Source organism: Aegilops tauschii, chromosome 1 (genome assembly GCF_002575655.3).
Source record: "Aegilops tauschii subsp. strangulata cultivar AL8/78 chromosome 1, Aet v6.0, whole genome shotgun sequence".
NCBI classification, from domain to species: Eukaryota; Viridiplantae; Streptophyta; class Magnoliopsida; order Poales; family Poaceae; genus Aegilops; species Aegilops tauschii.
In genome coordinates, this window is record NC_053035.3 from 478,121,635 (window position 1) to 478,143,062 (window position 21,428).

At 45.1% G+C, this 21,428-nt stretch overlaps 1 protein-coding gene across 8 annotated transcripts; it reads right to left on the bottom strand.

Moving 5' to 3' along the window:
- Window positions 1–6,379: 6,379 nt before the first annotated feature.
- LOC109763900 (disease resistance protein RGA2) lies at window positions 6,380–20,473 on the bottom strand. Of its 8 annotated transcripts, XM_073501750.1 has the most exons (6): window positions 19,933–20,466; window positions 18,288–19,460; window positions 16,539–16,924; window positions 14,501–16,424; window positions 13,733–13,810; window positions 11,716–11,958 (listed from the first exon to the last, which is right to left on the bottom strand). In XM_073501750.1, the coding sequence occupies exons 1-6, from the start codon at window positions 20,236–20,238 to the stop codon at window positions 11,863–11,865; spliced, it is 3,963 nt and encodes a 1,320-aa protein (XP_073357851.1). In that variant the 5' UTR covers window positions 20,239–20,466; the 3' UTR covers window positions 11,716–11,862. The 8 variants fall into 8 exon arrangements, with proteins under 8 accessions (XP_020178365.1, XP_020178359.1, XP_073357846.1 ...); XM_020322770.3 differs by lacking the exon at window positions 11,716–11,958 and adding an exon at window positions 6,387–6,898 and having other exon boundaries at window positions 14,501–16,924; window positions 19,933–20,469; XM_073501745.1 differs by lacking the exon at window positions 11,716–11,958 and adding an exon at window positions 10,435–10,906 and having other exon boundaries at window positions 14,501–16,924; window positions 19,933–20,467.
- Between the last annotated feature and the right edge of the window lie 955 nt (window positions 20,474–21,428).

Genomic DNA, 21,428 nt, shown 5'->3' on the forward strand with positions numbered 1-21,428 from the left:
TCAACATAGCCTTCATGATATTTATGTTCATGGTGGATTATATCCTACTCATGCTTGTACTCGGTGTTTATTAATTTTAATGCATGTTCATGACTGTTGTCGCTCTCTAGTTGGTCGCTTCCCAGTCTTTTGCTAGCCTCCACTTGTACTAAGCGGGAATACTGCTTGTGCATCCAATTCCTTAAACCCCAAAGTTATTCCATATGAGTCCACTATACCTTCCTATATGCGGTATCTACCTGCCGTTCCAAGTAAATTTGTATGTGCCAAACTCTAAACCTTCAAATGAAATTCTGTTTTGTATGCTCGAATAGCTCATGTATCAACTAGGGTTGTCCGTATCTTCCATGCTAGGCGGGTTATTCTCAAGAGGAGTGGACTCCACTCCTCACTCACGAGAAAATGGGTGGTCACCGGGATGCCCAGTCCCATGCTTTATGCAAACCAAATCAAAATAATTGCAAACAAAACTCCCCCTGGGACTGTTGTTAGTTGGAGGCACTCGTTGTTTCGAGCAAGCCATGGATTGATGCTTGTTGGTGGAGGGGGAGTATAAACTTTACCATTCTGTTTGGGAACCGCCTATAATGTGTGTAGCATGGAAGATATCGCCATCTCTTGGTTGTTATGTTGACAATGAAAGTATACCGCTCAAAATATTATTTATCTCTATTTTAAAATCGAGCTCTGGCACCTCTACAAATCCCTGCTTCCCTCTGTGAAGGGCCTATCTATTTACTTTTATGTTGAGTCATCACCCTCTTATTAAAAAGCACCAGCTGGAGAGCACTGCTGTCATTTGCATTCATTATTGTTAATTTATATTGGGTATGACTATGACTGGATCTCTTTTACCATGAATTACAATGTATAGTCAGTCCTTGATCTTTAAAGGTGCTCTGCATTTATGTTTTGCGGTCTCAGAAAGGGCCAGCGAGATACCATCTTGTTATATCATATCATGATTGTTTTGAGAAAGTGTTGTCATCCGAGATTTATTATTATTGCTCGCTAGTTGATTATGCCATTGATATGAGTAAACATGAGACCTAAGAGTTATTGTGAATGTCATTAGTCATAATCTTTGCTGAAAACTTGAATGCTGGATTTACATATTTACAACAACAAGAGCAAACAGAGTTTGTAAAAGTTTTTCTTTATCACTTTCAGTTTATCAACTGAATTGCTTGAGGACAAGCAAAAGCTTAAGCTTGGGGGAGTTGATACGTCTCCGTCGTATCTACTTTTCCAAACACTTTAGCCCTTGTTTTGGACTCTAACTTGCATGATTTGAATGGAACTAACCCGGACTGACGCTGTTTTCAGCAGAATTGCCATGGTGTTATTTATGTGCAGAAACAAAAGTTCTCGGAATGACCTGAAACTCCATGGAACTTATTTTTGGAAAATATTAAAAATATTGGCGAAAGAATCAAGGCCAGGGGGCCAACCACCTGTCCACGAGGGTGGGGGGCGCGCCTGCCCCCCTGGGCGCGCCCCCTGCCTCGTGGGCCCCTTGGAGCTCCACCGACCTCAACTCCAACTCCATATATTCGTGTTCAGGGAGAAACAAAATCAAAGAGAAGGATTCATCGTGTTTTACGATACGGAGCCGCCGCCAAGCCCTAAAACCTCTCGGGAGGGCTGATCTGGAGTCCATCCGGGGCTCCGGAGAGGGGAATCCGTCGCCGTCGTCATCACCAACCATCATCCATCACCAATTTCATGATGCTCACCGCCGTGCGTGAGTAATTCCATCGTAGGCTTGCTGGACGGTGATGGGTTGGATGAGATTTATCATGTAATCGAGTTAGTTTTGTTAGGGTTTGATCCCTAGTATCCACTATGTTCTGAGATTGATGTTGCTATGACTTTCTGTGCTTAATGCTTGTCACTAGGGCCCGAGTGCCATGATTTCAGATCTGAACCTATTTTGTTTTCATGAATATATGTGAGTTCTTGATCCTATCTTGCAAGTCTATAGTCACCTACTATGTGTTATGATCCGGCAACCCCGAAGTGACAATAATCGGGACCACTCCCGGTGATGACCATAGTTTGAGGAGTTCATGTATTCACTATGTGTTAATGCTTTGGTCCGGTACTCTATTAAAAGGAGGCCTTAATATCCCTTAGTTTCCGCTAGGACCCCGCTGCCACGGGAGGGTAGGACAAAAGATGACATGCAAGTTCTTTTCCATAAGCACGTATGACTATATTCGGAATACATGCCTACATTACATTGATGAATTGGAGCTAGTTTTGTGTCACCCTATGTTATGATTGTTACGTGATGAACCGCATCCAGCATAATTCTCCATCACCGATCCAATGCCTACGAGCTTTTCACATATTGTCCTCCGCTTATTTACTTTTTCGTTGCTACTGTTACAATCACTACAAAACCCAAAAATATTACTTTTGCTATCGTTACCGTTACTTCCATACTACTTTGGTACTAAATACTTTGCTGCAGATACTAAGTTATCCAGGTGTGGTTGAATTGACAACTCAACTGCTAATACTTGAGAATATTCTTTGGCTTCCCTTGTGTCGAATCAATAAATTTGGGTTGAATACTCTACCCTCGAAAACTGTTGCGATCCCCTATACTTGTGGGTTATTAAGGTTATACATACATAGAGTCACAGGCCACGTGCTATGGTTGCTGCTCTGCTCCCCGAAAGGATTAATGCCATCTGCGCTTAGACCAAACCATACGTTCCTTGCGTCACCTGCAAACTCCTTCTTGTACTTTCTCTTGATTTTTCTCCACTGCGACCCGTCAGCGGGTACTCTCAACTTCCCGTCTTTCTTACGGTCTTCTCTGTGCCATCGCATCGCCTTGGCATGCTCTTTGTTTAGGAACAAACGTTTCAACCGTGGTATTATAGGAGCATACCACATCACCTTGGCAGGAATCTGCTTCTTCCTGGGGCACTCGCCCTCGACATCACCAGGGTCATCGCGGCTGATCTTATAGCGCAATGCACCGCATACCGGGCACGCGTTCAAATCCGCGTACTCACCGCGGTAGAGGATGCAGTCATTAGGGCATGCATGTATCTTCTGCACTTCTAACCCTAGAGGGCAGACAACCTTCTTTGCTTCGTACGTACTCTCGGGCAATTCGTTGTCCTTTGGAAGCATCTTCTTTAACTTTACCAGCAACTTTCCAAATGCCTTGTCAGATACACCATTCTCTGCCTTCCATTGCAGTAATTCCAGTGTGGTGCCCAGCTTTTCCTTGTCAGCTTCGCAATTCGGGTACAACAATTTCTTGTGATCCTCTAACATGCGCTGCAACTTCGTCTTCTCCTTTTCACTTGCACAGTTTCTCTCTGCATCGGCAATGGCCCGACCTAGATCATCAGTTGGCTCATCTGATGCCTCTTCTTCAGCTTGTTCCCGCATTGCCGGCTCAGCTTCTTCCCGCATTGCCGGCTTAGCTTCTTCCCCCATTGTTGTATCATCGTATTCAGGGAACCCGCCATGGCCAGGATAGCTATCATCGTCCTCTTCTTGTTCATTTTCTTCCATCATAACCCCTCTTTCTCCGTGCTTGGTCCAAACATTATAGTGAGGCATGAAACCAGACTCAAACAGGTGGACGTGAATGGTTCTTGAGTTAGAGTAATTGTGATCATTCTTACAGCCAGCACATGGACAAGGCATAAAACCATCCGCCCGCTTGTTTGCCTGAGCCGCAATCAGAAAAGTATGCACGCCTTCAACGAACTCGGGAGAGCATCGGTCATCGTACATCCATTGCCGGCTCATCTTCATTACACAACACCGAATACACCAAATTAATACAAGTTCATACATAAAGTTCATACAACACTTATTCTCCAGCTAAAGCATTTAAATGCAACAACAAATGCGATCAATATCGCAACTAAGGTAGCAATTGATCCAACAGCATAATGATACCAAGCCTCACTATCAATGGCATATTTTCTAATCTTTCTAATATTCAAGCGCATTTTCTCCATCTTGATCTTGTGATCATCGACGACATCGGCAACATGCAACTCCAATTCCATCTTCTCCCCCTCAATTCTTTTCAATTTTTCTTTCAGATACCCGTTTTCTCTTTCAACTAAATTTAACCTCTCGACAATAGGGTTGGTTGGAATTTCCGGTTCACATACCTCCTAGATAAAAATATCTATGTCAACTTGATGGGCATAATTTGTCATAAACACGAAATGCAACAAAATAGTTATAAAAGAAAATATACCACATCCGAATCATAACCTGGACGAGGGCCGACGGGGACGGATATCAAAACCATGGACTATGAATAACAAACAACATACGGATAAGATAATTATACAAGTAACTATATATCTAAAGCACACAAACATGATTTTTTTATATAAAAAGGATAAGAACAAGAGGCTCACCCCACAAGGTGGTGCCGGCGACAGGATGGTGCGGACGATCTACGGTGGTTAGGCGGAGACGGAAACGCACTAAGTAAACCACACCTACATATGCAAACTAAGAGTTATTTTGAGCTCAAATTGCATATAAATCAAATAAACTACCACATATAATCCCTTCCAAATTACTAAAACCCACAAATTAATGACTATATAAAGCATTGCAAGAGCTAATCTAGCAATGAGAGATGAAAGGACAAAGTTGCTTACCTTTGTGATCACTTGAATGGATGTGGGCCTTCAAATCTTGACAAAATTTGGGCAAAATGTGTGATGAGCTCGAGGTAGAGAGGGGAAGAACAGAGAGGAGAGGGGAAAGGGGAAAACAGAGCGAGCTCGATCGCGGGTAGACGAAGGGTTTATATAGGACGATCTTTAGTACCGGTTCGTGCCACGAACCGGTACTAAAGGTGCTGGAGGGACCCCAGACTGACAACATCCTGCGACCAGTCTCTTTAGTACCGGTTCTGGTACGAACCGGTGCTAAAAGTTCGTCACGAACCGGTACTAATGAGAGCGGCCCGCCTAGCCGTTGGAACCGGCACTAATGGTCACATTAGTGCCGTCTCAAATACAAACCGGGACTAATGAGCTGAACATTTGACCCTTTTTCTACTAGTGTCCGCTGGTGGCCTATGGTCTCCGCCGCCACCAAAGCCTACTGCGCCGCCCCCTCGCCACTGCAAGGCTTCGCCGTCACCATATCAGAGAGAGGGGCGAGAGCAGGAGGGAAAGAATGGAGACGTGGGAGAAAGGGAAAGATGAAATGAAAGGAGATGGCGTCTTGTGTAGCGCTGTCTAACGCTAGCTAACATCATCGCTTGCGAAACAGTACACCATGTCAGAACCGAAGTGGGACCCACCTGTCATAATCGTCATCAAAAAGGCCAAAGCCGCTAACTGGTGTTTTTTTTTTTGCAAAATAAAGACTGAGAATTGGGTTTTATACCAAAACAGTAAGGTCATGTTTCATGCAAACCTAGCCCACATCGTGTTGGTTTTATTAACTCTTACCAGGAACGACGATGAGAGCGAGCGTAAATAAACGTGAGCAGTAGAGTACGTGCATGTCCGGCCAGTTGTTCATCTTCATTTAAAAGTCGTAGCAGCATGTCCTGGATGGATCGATGCTCATTAAATTCGACTCATGCCATATGCCATGGGCATCACCATCCCCACATGTACATGCGCGTGACATCCATAACTCCGCTGCCGCATCCATCCCCGGCCGCCGTCGTGTCACTTCACCAAGGTAGTACAAACGAGGAGCGAACTACCCAACCCAACCAAAGCCCATGCATGGCGCATCGGTGCATCATCGCACGGAGTTGTTGCGGGAGGGACCCGAGGCCACGTGACCGGCGCACGCCTGCCCACCCGCCCGACCCCCGTGGCGCGCGCGTGCGACGTTATGGGGTGCCTGCTCCGGACGTGACCGACGGGCACGCAACGGACGTGCCCAGCTCGCTCGTCCACACCCATATGGCCGTGTCCACTCATGGGCTGTCTCCGATCCACACATGCTCGTGGCGGATTTATCCACACATGCTCGTGGCGCGTTTGATTACCTGCATCGTTTTTTAACATTTTGCATACTTATTTCAGTAGGGCCTGGCTGAGCATATGCAGGCTAAAAACCAACATTTGCATGTTGATTGGTTGCCAGCATCATCTCTAATCTGAATGTGCTAAAACGAAAGGCTTGTTGTTTGGTTGCGGACTTGTTTGAGGGGAAACACAAGTCTGGTTGTTTGGTTGCATCCAGGACAGTTGTGTGGTAACCTCCTCCTCGATGTGGTGAGGTTACCAAAGACACACATGAACTACTAACAACTAAACTAGTAGCAACAAAAGAGTCTTAGGCACAAACATAAGTCTTAACCATGCAGAAGAAGTTTTAAACCAACACAGTATGACAAGTTCTAAACGAAACCCAAGTCTTAAAGCAAGAACTAACAAGGAACGGCCAACACGACCTCAGGCGGTCGCGACGAAGGCATTGCCGTGCTCCTTGCACTTGGTGACCACCTCCATGCCCTCGTCGTTGAAGACGATCACCTTCATGGTGTCGGGGGACACCAACTTGAACGTCAGCATGTACCCGATCATGATATGGTGAACGGCGGCGAAGGTGGCCTAACCCTGATTAAGGGTGACCCTGCCGTTGATCACCCTCACCGTCACCCTCCATGCGCAGCGGTGTTCGTCTTGAGCTTGAACTCTGTAGGGATGGCGGGGAAGTGCTTCGTGAAGTCCAGAGGCAATGGCAGACTCTCCAGCATTGGAGCAAGGATAACCTTGCGGAAGTGGTTTGGTTCTGCCTCCTGATGGAAGTGGCCATAGTTCCTCCGCTTGGAGCTTGGGTGATCCTGCACTGGCACTTCGACCAATGGAGGCACAACCTCATTGCCCTTCTCCATTGGTGGCACGACCTCCTTGCCCTTGTACATCTGCATTATGAACAGCTCACAGTTCAAAGGTCAGCATTCATTCATATCGGCCTAACGCTCCTATATTAACCCACCCCACTAACTCAGCAACGCACTCAAACCCCCTCTGTTTCATCACCTCTCATGTTCCACCTCTCTGTTTCACCACCTGCCCCTCGGCATGAACTCCAACTCCAACCCCAACCCTTTCCCCTGGGGCATTGGATGGAGGGCCTTCTTCCTTGGGTGCTCGCTCGGTGACCGCAAGAAGTTCGAGCAGACCATGAAAGTGTGCTCGAACTTGAGTTGCATCGATGACATGCACAAGGAGGCCGATGCTGTGGAGAAGGCTACGCCGGACGAGCTGAAGACGCTGGTTCCGGACCCGGCCAAGGGCGCGATGTTAGTGGACATCCTGCGCTGGGCCATGAATCAGGTAGACTCCGGCGACGCTCGACAACGGGTAAAATGGGCCAAGTACAATCAGTACAAGGCGCCTGACGACCAACGTGTGGTGGCGTACTGGAGTAGCACGTTCGGGTCGCCGGAGGCCGAGAACGACGAGGTGCAGATGCTGTCCAGGGCACCGGCGGCAGGCGACCATGCAAGACCCATTGTTCTTGACGAAGACGATGAGGAAGAAAAGAAGATGACTACCCCCCCCCCCCCCTCCCGCCGCCGCTCGACGCGACTCCAGGGTCGCCGCGGCTAGACAAGAAAGTTTGTACCCCAATCCCCACCCCCAATGTAGTCGAAAAATAACCTATGAACCCTAGTAGCCGTCGATGCATAATCGATATATGGCAATCCTCCACCCCCGATGTGTCCAATCCCCTCCCTAACTCTTCAATCGTGTGCTCTAATCTAATCTATCCCGAGTCGAAAGGATTGAATGTATAGAGATGACGAGGTCTTACCGCCATGGCTGATGCGCTCTGGTGGAGGTCTGGAGTCGCCCCGGTGGTCGCCGCCGCCGTCTTGGATCGCTTTGCACTAGAGCTCAGGTTGTCGCCACCGTCGCTGCCGCCGGTGTGAGTGGGGAAGAGGGAGGAGAGCGGTAAGGAAGGGAGGTGAGGGTAATTTATGACGACGCGTCTGGAAACAACGCGATGTCTCGGGACCGCAACCGCGCGTGCAACCGCCCACGCCCACGTGCCTAGGGTTGCACCGCGCGGGCCTGGCTCCGCAAAAACGGCCGATTGAAGCGTTTTGAATGCATGTCCACATATGCTTTAATGTTCGTGCTATGCAGGCCCAACGGTGAATGCGGATAACCGAACGGGCCTTTTTCTTCCCACGCGGGTCTGACTCAGGTATATGCAGCGGACCAAACGCCTGAGACTTTGAAACACAGTTGCCCCTACGCCAGCGCGCGCGCGCATACACGGAGGTCGTCCATGGATGATGGGTCGAGGCGAGCTGGGTATTCGAGATCTGAAGTCGTTTCGATCGATGCATGGCATGGGTGGTCCGGTCTCCGGTGCGGCCGGCGGGGCCCTGGGCTGGAGTAGGCTAGGTCTTGTCAAGCTCAGCTCGCCGTGGTCCTCTCATCCGTGGTGGCCGGGCTGTGGGGATATATGGTCCCGCCGGCGACGGATCGGGCCCTCCGCCTGCCGATCCGGTCGCCTGCGTGCCGGCCTAGCCTAGCCCTCCGTCTGTCGTCGGGACCCGCCTCATCAATCCGTCGTCCCTCCCCGATCCTCGTCGATATCATTCATGATCGCTCGGGCAGGACGGAGGGACGAACTGGACTGCTCGTCCGTCCGGTCTGGTCGAATTTAGTGCGTCACGTAACCATCGTGGGTGCTCGTGCAGGGTCCGACCGCCGTGCCTCACGCTGTCAATGCTCATCCGATGCAGGCGATACAGTGCATGGTTTGGGTTTTGGACACGAGTTATACTGCTGCCTCGTCACGATTTTATTGGATCCGTGGCACGGTATCGTGCCGCCGTAGAATCTGTGGCACGGTATTGCTCCGTTTATGGGGAGCAATATTTGCACCTGTTCACGTTGCCAGGGGATTGAACTGGACTGCAGGCAAGCTGTTCGCACCAAACAACTTCACTCTCCTGCTGGAACAAATATTGGCTTCGACAGCAACCCGACACGATATATGAATGCAAAAAACACCGCCAGAGCGTAACTAAAACAAAAGCCAATGCAGATAAAATCAAAACAAAAAAATCGATCACAAATAATCTAATAGATATAAAAAATTAATCCCATAAATGAAGAACGATGCGGTGAAGCGCATGTTAACCTCTAGTCATATCTAAGTGTAAGAAGAGGAGGGGGATGAGCGCAAAGTTTTGGCCACATGAAGCTTGCGGTTTTGGGAAATAGAAAATGCTATTAAAAAACATTCAATTTTTTCTTGGACAGATGCATATAGAGATTCTTTACATATCTATAACATTTCGTAAAATAATATGACGATTTGTAGGCTATGCAAAACAGACAAAGTTCCGGCACACAAACAATAAAAAGGTAGGCCCGTTTTTATACACATATTTTTCATTCTTTTTGTACACCACTGTATGAAAATATACTCACATACAAAATACTGCAAAATTATTAAAAAGATAATAATACTCATTTTTATGAATACATACACCTTTTTTTCAGAATCTGTTTTTAGGGGTATTTTTTCAGAACTTAGTGGAGGTGTCTGAAAGGAAGTGTCCGTTTTTTTTTTACAAAAAAGGGCTGTGATTTTTTTTCGAGGTGTACAAAAAAGGCTATGTGTGCCCGTCCTCGAAACGCATTATCGATTCTTTTTAACGAAACCTAGGTTTAGATAAGCCAAGGCCACTTACAAGCCAGTGGGCCAAAATTAACAAGACGGACATTCTTGCAGAAACTGGTTGCAGTTTACTCTTGTAAAGTAGTACTCCCTCCGTTCTGAATTATAAGATGTTCAAACTTTTTCTGATGTATATAGACGTATTTTAGTGTGTTTGCTCACTTATTTCGGTTCGTATGTAGTCCATAATGAAATATTGAAATTGTCTTATAATTCGGAACAGAGGCGATAGTTGGAGAGGGGATAGTATCAGATTTTTTAGTGGTCGGCTGCACACAAATGACAGGCCCACTAACTCCTTTCATTATCAGTTTTGGGAGGCATTGAGAATTTGGCAGCATCTCATTAGAGAATTGGATTATTTTCCAGAAGGCATTGTGATATCAGATAGTCATTTACTGATTTGAACCTCACTACATTGATATAGCCAGTCTGCGCCTAATAATCGAAGGAAATATTCAAACAGTGCGTTGTAAAGGCACTGCCTTGAACGATATAATTGCAGTTCAGACACTTGCTATTGCTGTGAAGAATGTTGGTGTCGCTTAAAATTCAGAGTGCATGAATGTGCCGCAGCTGTGCGTGTGACTGTAAGGTCTCCCAATTGGGCTCTCGAGGTGAAAGTGTGCTTGGCTATATTGAGTCCTTCTGCAGCATGCATATATAACTGTAGCTGCTTCTCTGCATCACATTTTCCTGATGCTGTACAAATCGTGTATCAATAAGTAGAAGTTCAGGGATGACAGTTTCATCTTCTCCAGTGGGTAATGCATGATATGCTCTTGGAATTTGCGGACTTATTTACACACGCCTTCTAGTTTGGCATTCAAATGCTATTGGTTGATTGGCTGAGTTGTGACTGCAGATTTGACTAGTTCGACACGTGGTGGCATTTGTCTTCTTTATAGCCTTATAGGATAAGATTGCTCAAGCCTTCTTGCCATCCACATTGCTTCATGTATGTCTCTGGGCTTATGACACTACAGATGATTCTGCGTATATTCATTCAAGCCAACTACAAAACTTGCTTGGCAGCGAGTTGCGGTCGAGAAGCTTTTGTTGCAAATTTGCGAGTTGTGGTCAGGATATTTCCTCTTGCACACCTTTTTACTCTTGCTTCTGGATCTAATCCACCCATCCCGTTTCTGTTTTCTTCGCAGGGCAGAGGAATCCACCCATCCAGTTTACATGTTATTCATCAGTCCATCGCCTGCACGCTAATTAGCTTTGCTTCCAGGCACAACGCAAGATGGATTCAGACAATAATACTTCACTTCAGAATATATATGTACGAGAATCGCTAGAGGTATGAACATGCAGGAAGCCGTAGTAGGCTGCCGCGTTGATCTTCCATAGACAAAAGTGACCATCTATAGTCATCGGCAAAAACAGATGCTTTACACTAGGACACATATTCGTGTACACTCTACACATGTAGATTGATAAACTAGCAGCGCAGACACTTCAGAGTTCAGACAACCATTGCACCCTTCAGCGGCGTCTTACAGTGTTAACTCAAAATGACACACTTGCATGATTCAGACTTCAGGAGCTTGTACAAAGGATATACGGAGTACTTCAGATCATATCAATAAACATAAGCAGTCGGTACTCCCTAATTGTATGATATGGAGAATGGTGTGCCTCAAGGCACATCCATTTTAGTTCACAAAAATGGCTAACGAATTTAGTTTTTAGGATGTCCACATTTAACTTATTTTCCACAAGAGAATTTTGATCCATGATTTGATAAAACGAAACCATGAACCTGTTGCAGCATATCCAGTTTTTCTGCCTTAACTCTGTTTTATGTTTCCAGCGATATGTGGCTGGTTCGATTTCAGCCTATAACAAGTTATCTATTAAAATGAACATTGCACACAGATACAACAGTACTTCATTACTCCTCCAAAGTACGAGTTCCACATTGTGACAACTATTTGATGGGATTTGACCTATGATTAAAGACCAGTGTTTTTAATGCTGTATTTATTTTTTAAGAATAACTTCATGGTCAGACTGGACATGCGTGTATTTAAGCGTCTGCGTTTGTACTATATTTCTCGGAAATGAAAATTGGTAGCATTGTAGTTGAGTACCTATAAGATTGTGATTGCAAATTACAGAGGTCTCCATAGAAACGCGCTATTCGGCATATGATGATAGCAAACTACTAAGATCTTATAGGTACCAATCATCTTGCTCGTCATCCTCATTTTCTGAATCTTCTTGCCCATAACGAGAGAGATGTTCAGAGTCTGAGTCCGACATCTGTGACTTAAGTGAGAACAGTATTTCAGTTATTCATGGTATGATGAATAGGTATGCAAAATGATATGACTCGTATTAGAGAATACTACTCCCTCCGTAAACTAATATAAGTCTTATATTAGTTTACAGAGGGAGTACTAAATTTCATTGCATCCAAAAGTTTAAGCTATCGAAAGCAAAGTAATACTAACACCATGTCTCAACACAAAGTTCTAATAATTGCATAGTTTGATTATCCCAAAAGTGTATATCTAATCATAGGATTAAGGATCAAACAAGCAGACCACAGAGCATGTTCCTTGTATTCCTTCTGAGATTAAAAGTAAGGGAGTTGGGACATGTTTGGTTGAAGGCTAAGTATGCCAGAATTTTTTTTAGCTAAGTGGCCTTACTTTAGCTTGCCAAGTGGTTTGATGTCGTGGCCTATTGTTGAAGGTCAAGCCACATGTCAATATGACGACCAGAGGGAAGTATATATAATGGATTAGGAAACTTGGACGCTGACACAAATTCGAGAAATGAAGGATTTGAGTTTAGGGGCCGAGATAGCAGAGAATTTTGGTTTCCTGGATTGGAACAAGGTGAGGTGAAAGGGTAAATGTCATCGTCTCTTTAAGGCCTTGTACAATCCACAAGCAAAATATAAAAAGGGGGGGGGGGGGGGGGGGGGGGGGGGTAATCATGGCAAACATAAGAACGTCAAATGATAAGCAAACAGATCGTTGCACACCAGGCGACTACGGGGACAAGTTCAATGGACATGATGAGTGCTAAGAGCAAGTATAATAGGGTGATGTAGGCGGGCTGTAAGGATTTAAATATTGTATTATTGCTTAGTTGAAAGAGAGAGAAGGGAAGCGGGATGTAGACTTACAGCTAGCTGTAGCACGAGCTCCAAGAAGGTTTGTGAGAGCGGAAGGTGGGCCATACGTTGACAAAGTAGTACTTTCTTATAGCCAACTATTATACGTGTTAGCTATTACATTGACTGTAAATGACATGGCAACATGTTATAGCCAGCAGCTGGCTATATTATTAACCATGCTCTAAGGGCAACTCTAGCCGATCCCTTAAAAACGGTTAACTCGAAATATTAACTGCGCCTAGCCAAGATTCTATCTGCTTAACTCGTCAAAATTTTGAGGAGTCAACTTCCTAAACGTTGCGCTCTCTCACACACATTTCTCAGGAAAACTCCCCCTCAACTCCTGCCCGCGGCACCACCTCTTGCCGCCTCCGTCGCCCAATGTCTCCGTCGCAGCCACCGTCAGCGTCGATTCCGATGGGAATGGAACCGCAGGCCGCCTCCACAACCCCGCCGGCCACTCCTGCTAGGGCTACACCGCCAGAGTCGACCCACACGCCGCTGCCCGGGCTAAGGAAGCGGTTGATAATTTACATTTAATTAATAATATTATAGAAGACATGCAGTTGCATAGGTTAATGACTAGTTTTATAAATACATATACACTGAGTTAGTAGGTTTTGATCTCCTGCCTTGATTTTGCATCTAATGTTTTACCTTGGGGTTTTGAATGTCTATAAAAATGTGACTTTTACAAGAGAGTAATCTTTACGCTGAAGGGCAATGGAGTTGATTAAAGCGGAACTCATATAGGGTGACTAACCACGAAAATGGCATAAACACACATCAAAGAAATAAAATAAATATGCATCAGTTGAATTCCTATGTCATATTTATATAAATTAATTGCAAAGGCATGTGCAAATGAAACCATAATGACTAGATTAAAAGTTACTGGGTTTTGGAGTTTCATACCTCTAGTTCTTCTCGTTCCTCTCTATGTCTCGACGGGTTTTCTCCGTATTTTTTCGATAGCCTATTCATCCATGCTTCCTGTGTTACACAAAATTTACACGATTAGGTCATTGTGGAAAGTAAACTAAGAAACGACAAACACCTACGTCCCGGGGCATGACTACGGGCGCTCCTTCTCATTTACTAAATCGACATAGTACAAATGTACAATTGACGACAAGTCCGTCGAGGCCGTCAGACGCATCTCTCGCACCACGGCTAGTCTGGTTATTCTTGCTAAGGGTGCCTAGACCACTCCCTTGTGATCTTGTGTCTAGCCTACTAGCTTTGTATAGTCTATTTTAGCTACCTCGTGGTGCCTTTATATAGCAAACCCGAGTTACATGTGTTCGACTTAAAACACTAACCCTCCGTATACATTCAAGCCCAACTATAGCCCTATATACACATATTCCACACCAATTCTTCTTTTAGAGAAAAGGCTATATGTGTAACTTTATTGTAAAGCTGACTAGTACAGTACATCGATACAGCCAAGGGATCGACTCCAATTTCTAACACCTTGTCATTAGAGTTAAGTAAGGCATAAGTCATATAAGATGACCGAGCACGTAAATGACATATAGACATACACCAAAGTGAAATACATGCTCACGCTTCGAATGCCCGGGTCATCAAGATCATTGCAATAGCATGTGCAAATGAAGCTATGGGTGATTACGTGTAATTACAAAGATGTAAATAAAAGGGCCTTTTGTAGTTGTGTACCTGTGATTCTTCTTGTCCTTGTTCCTCATTTGGTTCTTCTAGCTCAAATACTACTTTACGGATGTGAGAAACCTTATATGCATCCTCCCTGCGGGACCTACGGACCAGACCTGTAAGGTTTCTTATGCTTTCAGGCAAAGATGTGATGTTGGGACAGTCTCTGATGCGAAGTTCTCGTAGGGAACTGAGCTGTCCTAGCCATTGCGGCAATATATCTAGTCCTTCGCACTCGAGAAGCATTAGCACTCTCAGAGCAGTGAGGTTTTTCATACTTTCAGGCAAAAAAGTTAAATTGCAACAATCTTTTATGCCCAAGACCTGTAGAGAAGTGAGATGTCCCAGCCATTCTGGCATCTTCTCCAGCCAATGCAACGACGTCAAACTTAGCTTTTTGAGAGAGGTGAAGCAGCGAATGGCCTCTGGCAAGGCCATCAAGCCGTGACAGGAGGTCAATGAGAATTCTTCGAGAGTGAGGAATTGCTTTAGTCTATGCCACTTGCCCGGATAAAAGCTGCAATTTTTTATACCCATACGACAAGGAAGAATGGAAGACGAGAGTTTCCAAAATGTACTTCCTGCCAAAACCTTATCGCTATTGTCCAAGCACCAAAACATACTTCTGGGGGGGTATGGTCGGAACTTCAGCTTTGGGCAGTCCTTTAACTCTAAATTGTGCAAATTAGAGATTAAAAATTCACCATCTTCTTTGCCTGACAGTGTTGTCCGCCATTCCACCAAATTGTCCATCGACTGCAATTGTAACAATCTTAGTTTCTTACAAGTTCCACCCTTCCCATAGAATTTCCTGCCGACTTTCGTGATGTTCGGAATTTTCTGCAGATATAGACTTCTTAAATTTGGTAGCTGCCCAAACGGAGGAAGATTATCACATGCACCTAAATCAGAAAGACTCAGATATGTAATACAAGGGAGGTGGGAGGATATGTGCCACATCCAGTTAGGAAAACCCTTGCTCGAATATCCTTGTATCATAAGCTGTTCAAGATTTCGAGCTGGTATGAGCCTCTTCAGAACATATTCAGCCGAGGATGCATGAGCATTCATATTCTTCTGATTCCAGTGGAGAGCTAGCTGTCTAAGACATGATTTATCACGCAGCTTGATTCTCTCTGCATCTTCCGGTCTCTTGACACGTTGAAGAGATCCAATTAACAGCTCAGGGCAATTCACATCTCCAAGCTCAACTATACTGTCGTGTCCTCTTCCTGTGTTGCGTACTCTATGTACTTTGCGGCCTGGCAAATTTAGATGCTTCTTAATTTCCTGGGCCTTTTCATACACCCTAGGATGTCCTGACGTGACCACAAATTCGGTGAGACTAGTCATTTTACTGATGCTACCTGGCAAATGACGGAGAGCACCAGCAGAAATGTCCAATATTTGGAGATTAAGATCACCTAGTGAGGAGGGGAGCTCTAGCATCCCTAAACAATATGACAAATTGAGACACTTCAGATTAGTCATCTTGCAGATTGACTCGGGCAACTGTGCTAGCCTGGGACAACTTGTTAGGTTCAAGGATTCAAGATCTGAAAGGTCACCAAAGCATTCAGGGAGTACTACAAGGGCACGACAATCGGAAAGGTTTAGGTCTTTCAAATGCTTCAGTTGGCAAAATGATTCTGGTAGAACTGATATCTTGTAGCAATCAGAAAGGTTCAAGAACCTAAGATTTTGGAGATTCCCGAAATCTTGTGGAAGGTTTTTTAACTCATGACAACCTGATAGGTTTAAATGTTCTAAACACTCCAGGCTAAAATTGTCAGGAAGTTTGGTTAGCTTGGAACAACTTGACATGTTCAGGAATATGAGTTTACTAAGAAGATGAAAGTTGTCAGGGAGCTTACTGAATCTAGCATTGCCAGCTAGGTCCAAATAGCTGAGTTTGTGGAGGCTACAGATACTGTCAGGCAAGGTTTCAAGTGAGCAATTGGACAGAATTAGAGTTTCCATATTTTGAAGTGTATGGAAAGACTCAGGAAGTGATGTAATTGGCAAGCTAGAGGCATCGAGGTACCTAAGTAGCTTCAACTGAAGCACGGAAGATGGCAAAAGTATGCTGCTTGGAGTAGATTGCCCCACAACTAAACATCCACTTAGGTCCAAGACCCGTATATACTTCGTTCTGGAAAATGCCTTTTGGGAGAGCTGTTGTTTCTCTGAATGTCTTACATGGAAGGATCTGATGCTGCCTGGCAGATCATTGAAAACCTTATACTGATTCTGGTAGTTGATCAACTGTGCATGTCGGCAATAACGACGGTTTGCTTTCTTCCTACTCCTCGGCTCAGTAGCATTTAGAACAAGGGATTCATGTCCCAAAATTATTGTTGCAAGATCATGCACCAAATCATGCATGGTGAGCTCTCGAGGAGCATTGGCATGCACTGGACTTGACCTAATCTGCAGAGGGGATTACTATAAATTTAGTCTTGTAAAAGAAAATGTGAACCCCACAAGGTTATGCTGAGTTACCAAGTGAAAAATCTTTGTATGATAAAAATTAACAACTTATAAATTAGTGGCTGCAAGATAGTGACTAAACGCCCTGCAAAAAAAAGATAGTGACTAAACGAATGCACAAAATCTATGAGCCTCATCTAACATCTGTAATTGATAATTAATTCTTCTAATGGTCAATTAGCCTTCTAATACCTTCCTCCCTTTCAACTCGCCCTAATGGTTGATTAGTCAAGGTGAATCTGACTATTTAAAGTATGTTTATCTGTTGGCTGGTCGGCGTGATAACATAGGTACACTGAACGCCGTTCTCTTCCAAATATAATACTCCCTCCGTCCAGAAATTGTAGATACATCCATTTGAGCGACAGTTATTTTTGGACAGAGGTAGTACTAGTTTCGTTAAGAAGTTGCGTACAAACTTGATCTATGCTGGTGACCTGGTGTACAAAACAGAAGTAGTACTCTCTCTGCATTAATTCCAAAATACTTGTCTTTTGGGATAACCATGTATATCTTATTTTTCAAAATGATACATCACTATAAAAGTATATATCTGATTATTTAGCAGTATCAGGCTGATGTTCTCAATTTTAGCAATTCTTCTATATTGATAACCAAACCTTTTCAAAATATAACTTTATTAATACAGTGATAATTCTACTATATTATTTAAGAGGGGGTATATATCGCCATTAGGCCCCAGAAGTCTAAATTATTGTATCATCTCTACAACAGTTCTCATAAATGAGAAATTGTCTAGTGTACAGCCACGATTTGTGGATCTCACTATATTTATCTAATGTAAAGATACCAAAGAATCCAAAAGTTATATCCAATCTAACATATAATCTGGTATGATATATTCTGATTTGATTAATTCAAAATAAGAAAGTTCTCCAACAACACTATACTTTTTATTTGATTTTTAAATCAAAGAATAACAAAGAACCTGGAGCCAAAATATACTTGAAGGCACTAAATTCAACTGCAAGCTAATGAGATTAAACCCGTTTCAAACGTAAAAATTGAACTCTAAACAATCTTGAAATATTAGAAGTGTAGATATAGACACATTGAAACAAGAATCTTATAGCGAAAAAATTAAGGCAAAGACATAATCAGGTGCTGAAAGAGAGCATAATATATCCATATTTTCTGAATATCGAGATAAAAGGGTATATATCAGTAACATATAACTAAAAATGTGTATCGATCAATTTTATTTATTTGGAAAGCAAACCAAGAAATTACTCTACATACGCATGGCCAAACAAGAACTTCAGAAATAGTGTTCAACACTTACCACGGAGGACCTTGAGATTTGAAGAAAGGACATCCCCATAAGGTAGTTAATGCACCTTTTACCATCATCCCATCCATGAATGTATCCAAGAGCCTTCCATTGCTGAATTAGACGATCACTTTCTATAATGAAGCCCTTGGGAAAGGCCGCCAAGTATGTGAAGCACATTTTGAAGTCCAGCTTCATGTAGTAATAGCTCAGCATGAGGCGCTCCAATGTCTTCTTGTGGTCTCTATGACCCAAATCAATGTTTGTATCTCTTATTTTTTGCCATGCCTCCACAGTTCTTAACTCGGACATTACTTGCCCAAGGGCAATTGCCACGAGTGGTACACCCCAGCACTTCTCTGCAATTTCCCTTCCAATTTCTTCCAAGTCACTTTTATCATCATCAGGCCCAAATGCTGTTTGCTTCATTACTTCCCAGCATTCATCAGTTGACAAAACAAACAAGTTGATTTGATCAGAGTTGGGCACGGGACAAAATTTTCTTTGGTGTGCAAGAACACCAGTGCTCAATTTATTCACTACACTTTGGTTGCGCGTAGTTACAATAACCCTGCTACCCTTGCGGCCATGTTGTAACATCTGCTTCAGCCTTTCCAGCTTATCCCCATCCTCTTCCCAAAGATCATCCAAAACAATCAAGTACCTTCTACCAGCAAGTTCCTTTTTGAGATTTTCCTGCAAAAACTGCAAACTACAATTGTCAAGGTTGATGCTGCTATTTATGCTTTTGAGGATGGCACTCCCAATTTTGCGTAGATCAAACTCCTTAGACACATGAACCCAGGCTCGGACCTCGAAGTCATTGACCCTCTTGTCCACAAAGACTGATTCAGCCAATGTTGACTTTCCTAGACCACCAAGCCCGACAATCGGGATAATAGATATACCCTCTCTAGCGATAGCGCCCTTGTTTAGTAGCAGCCTGATTATTTTGTCCTTTTCCATATCCCTCCCCACCACTCCAGATCTCAAGCCTTCATCACAGATGCCTACAAAACTTTCATTGTTTATTATGCTCCCTTGTGCTTGTTCTTGATGTCTCACAAGATTGAGAGCCTGTCCCTCCTTTCCTATCTTTTCTATTTCCCCTCTCAATTTCTTCAGCTTGTGAGGCATGGTGATCCGCTGGAAAATTTGATTGTTCCTGGAAAAGAACAGTTTCAACTGCAAAAAAGTTGAAGTCAACATCATTCGCTAGGCGCATCTCTGTAAGTTATGATGTTAGTTACTAGCTACTCCTATATATCTACAACCGTATCTAGACAAATCTAAAGACAACTAATTTGGGACAGGGAGGTAGTATTTCTATGGGGATGGTCACAATTCAAGTTTAGTGAACCCCTACGGAACATAAAGGCAAACGAACTAGAGAAAGATAAGTTGAAATTAAGTCACTCTGCAGCTTAAGGGTCTAAAAAATACTCGCAATTTGGTGGATGGGAAAAGAACTTTCAAGCAATCGAGAAATAACAAAAAACGAGCTGGACACAAATTATGAACAACTGTTGAGATTCAAAGCGCCTCTTTTGCTTTGAGCATGGCATGTAACTACGAATCCATAATAATCCTAAAATGCAAGACAAAACTATTCCTAGACCACAACCTTACAACAGGAGAATGTAATAAGCGAGTATACCTTTGGTTGGCTCTTCTTTAAGAGCTCGGTGGCGTCCAGATCGTCCAGCACGTCCTCGGCGTCGTAGGCGACGGACTTGAATTTGGTGAGCCACCGCCCAACAACTTCCCCATCTCTTCCTCCTCGGCGCAGCCTATCATCCGCATCGTGCAACACGGCCTCCAGATCTTGCATCTTGTCCGCCATGACCTCAACATCGTCTTTGAACCTCCACTGCAGGGTGGCCTCCTCCGTGGCGAGTTCACCGAGCTTGCTCGCGATTTGCTTCCCCACGGCGCTCGCGATGATCTCCCCGAACCCGCTCATGCTCGCTCCCTGCCTCTCTCCCACAACAATAATATCTTCTGACTTCGTGGAAGCACAGGGAGGTAAGGAAGAGCAGTCACTATTATCTCCTTGAGGAGACGCGACCACGCGGGGGAGACGCGGTTGTTGACCAGTCAGGGCACTGGGAGGAGCCTACAGGCCACCCACTTGTGTTTGCCTTTTCCACTCTCCACCCACTCATACTTGATGTTTGAAGAGGCCTCATGTTTGAATGTGACGGCGCATATCCAGCCGTTTGCCCCCTCGGGCTTTAAATAGCGTCGCCTCAGGGTGCGCCGGCGGAAAAATCGCGGTCGGTTTTCCAGCCGCCGGACCAAGGTCGCCCCACGTGCTGTTTTTTAAAACCATACTCGGCCAAAATCCGGCCAAACATGATACTGAATTTGGTGAAATTTAATTTAAAAACATAATTCGGCCATCCATTGTTTTTTACATATTGAAAACATAATTTAAAAACGACTACATTACTGCGTCGTCGCCCCGCCTACAAGCCGAAAAGCTTGTCGAAAGCGCTGTAGTCGTCGCTGCCGTCCTCCTCCACGCCGCGGCCGTCCCTGCTACACCCCTGTCCTGGGTCGCCTTGGCGGACGGGTTTGATTGGCGGCGGTGCGTCATCGTCGCTGTCCTCGAGGACGATGAAATCGCCGTCGTGGCCGCGGCGCCGAGCAGCGATCTCCTCCAGGGCGCGGCGTTGGTGCTCCGTCTCCATCTTGGCGTAGTCCTCACGCGCCCACTTGAGGGCGGCCTCGTCGGCGGCGGCCATGTCGTCGTGCTCACTCTTCACGGCGACAATCCCCGGCTCTGTCTTTGGCCTGACGAGGCGGGAGGACGGAGCAGAGGAGCCACAACCGCCCTCGTTGATGACGAGAGCACCGCCGCGGGTGCGCCGGCCGAGCGGCATCTCCACGGGCTCGGCCTTGACGTTGACGAGCGCCGGTAAACCAGAGGAAAGGGAGGAGGAGGAGGAGGAAGAAGAAGAGGACCCGGCCGCCATGCGCCTCGGTAGCCACATGCCGCCGCTCTGGCGGGGAACCGAGGCCGGGGCGGGGGCCGCCAGGTACTCAAGCAGTGGCTCGTTGCCTCCCTCGAGGTGCTCGAGGACATAGCAAAGCGTGCGCCTGGGCACGCCCCACCATAGGTGGCGGCCCCTGACCGGCGCGTTGTTGGTG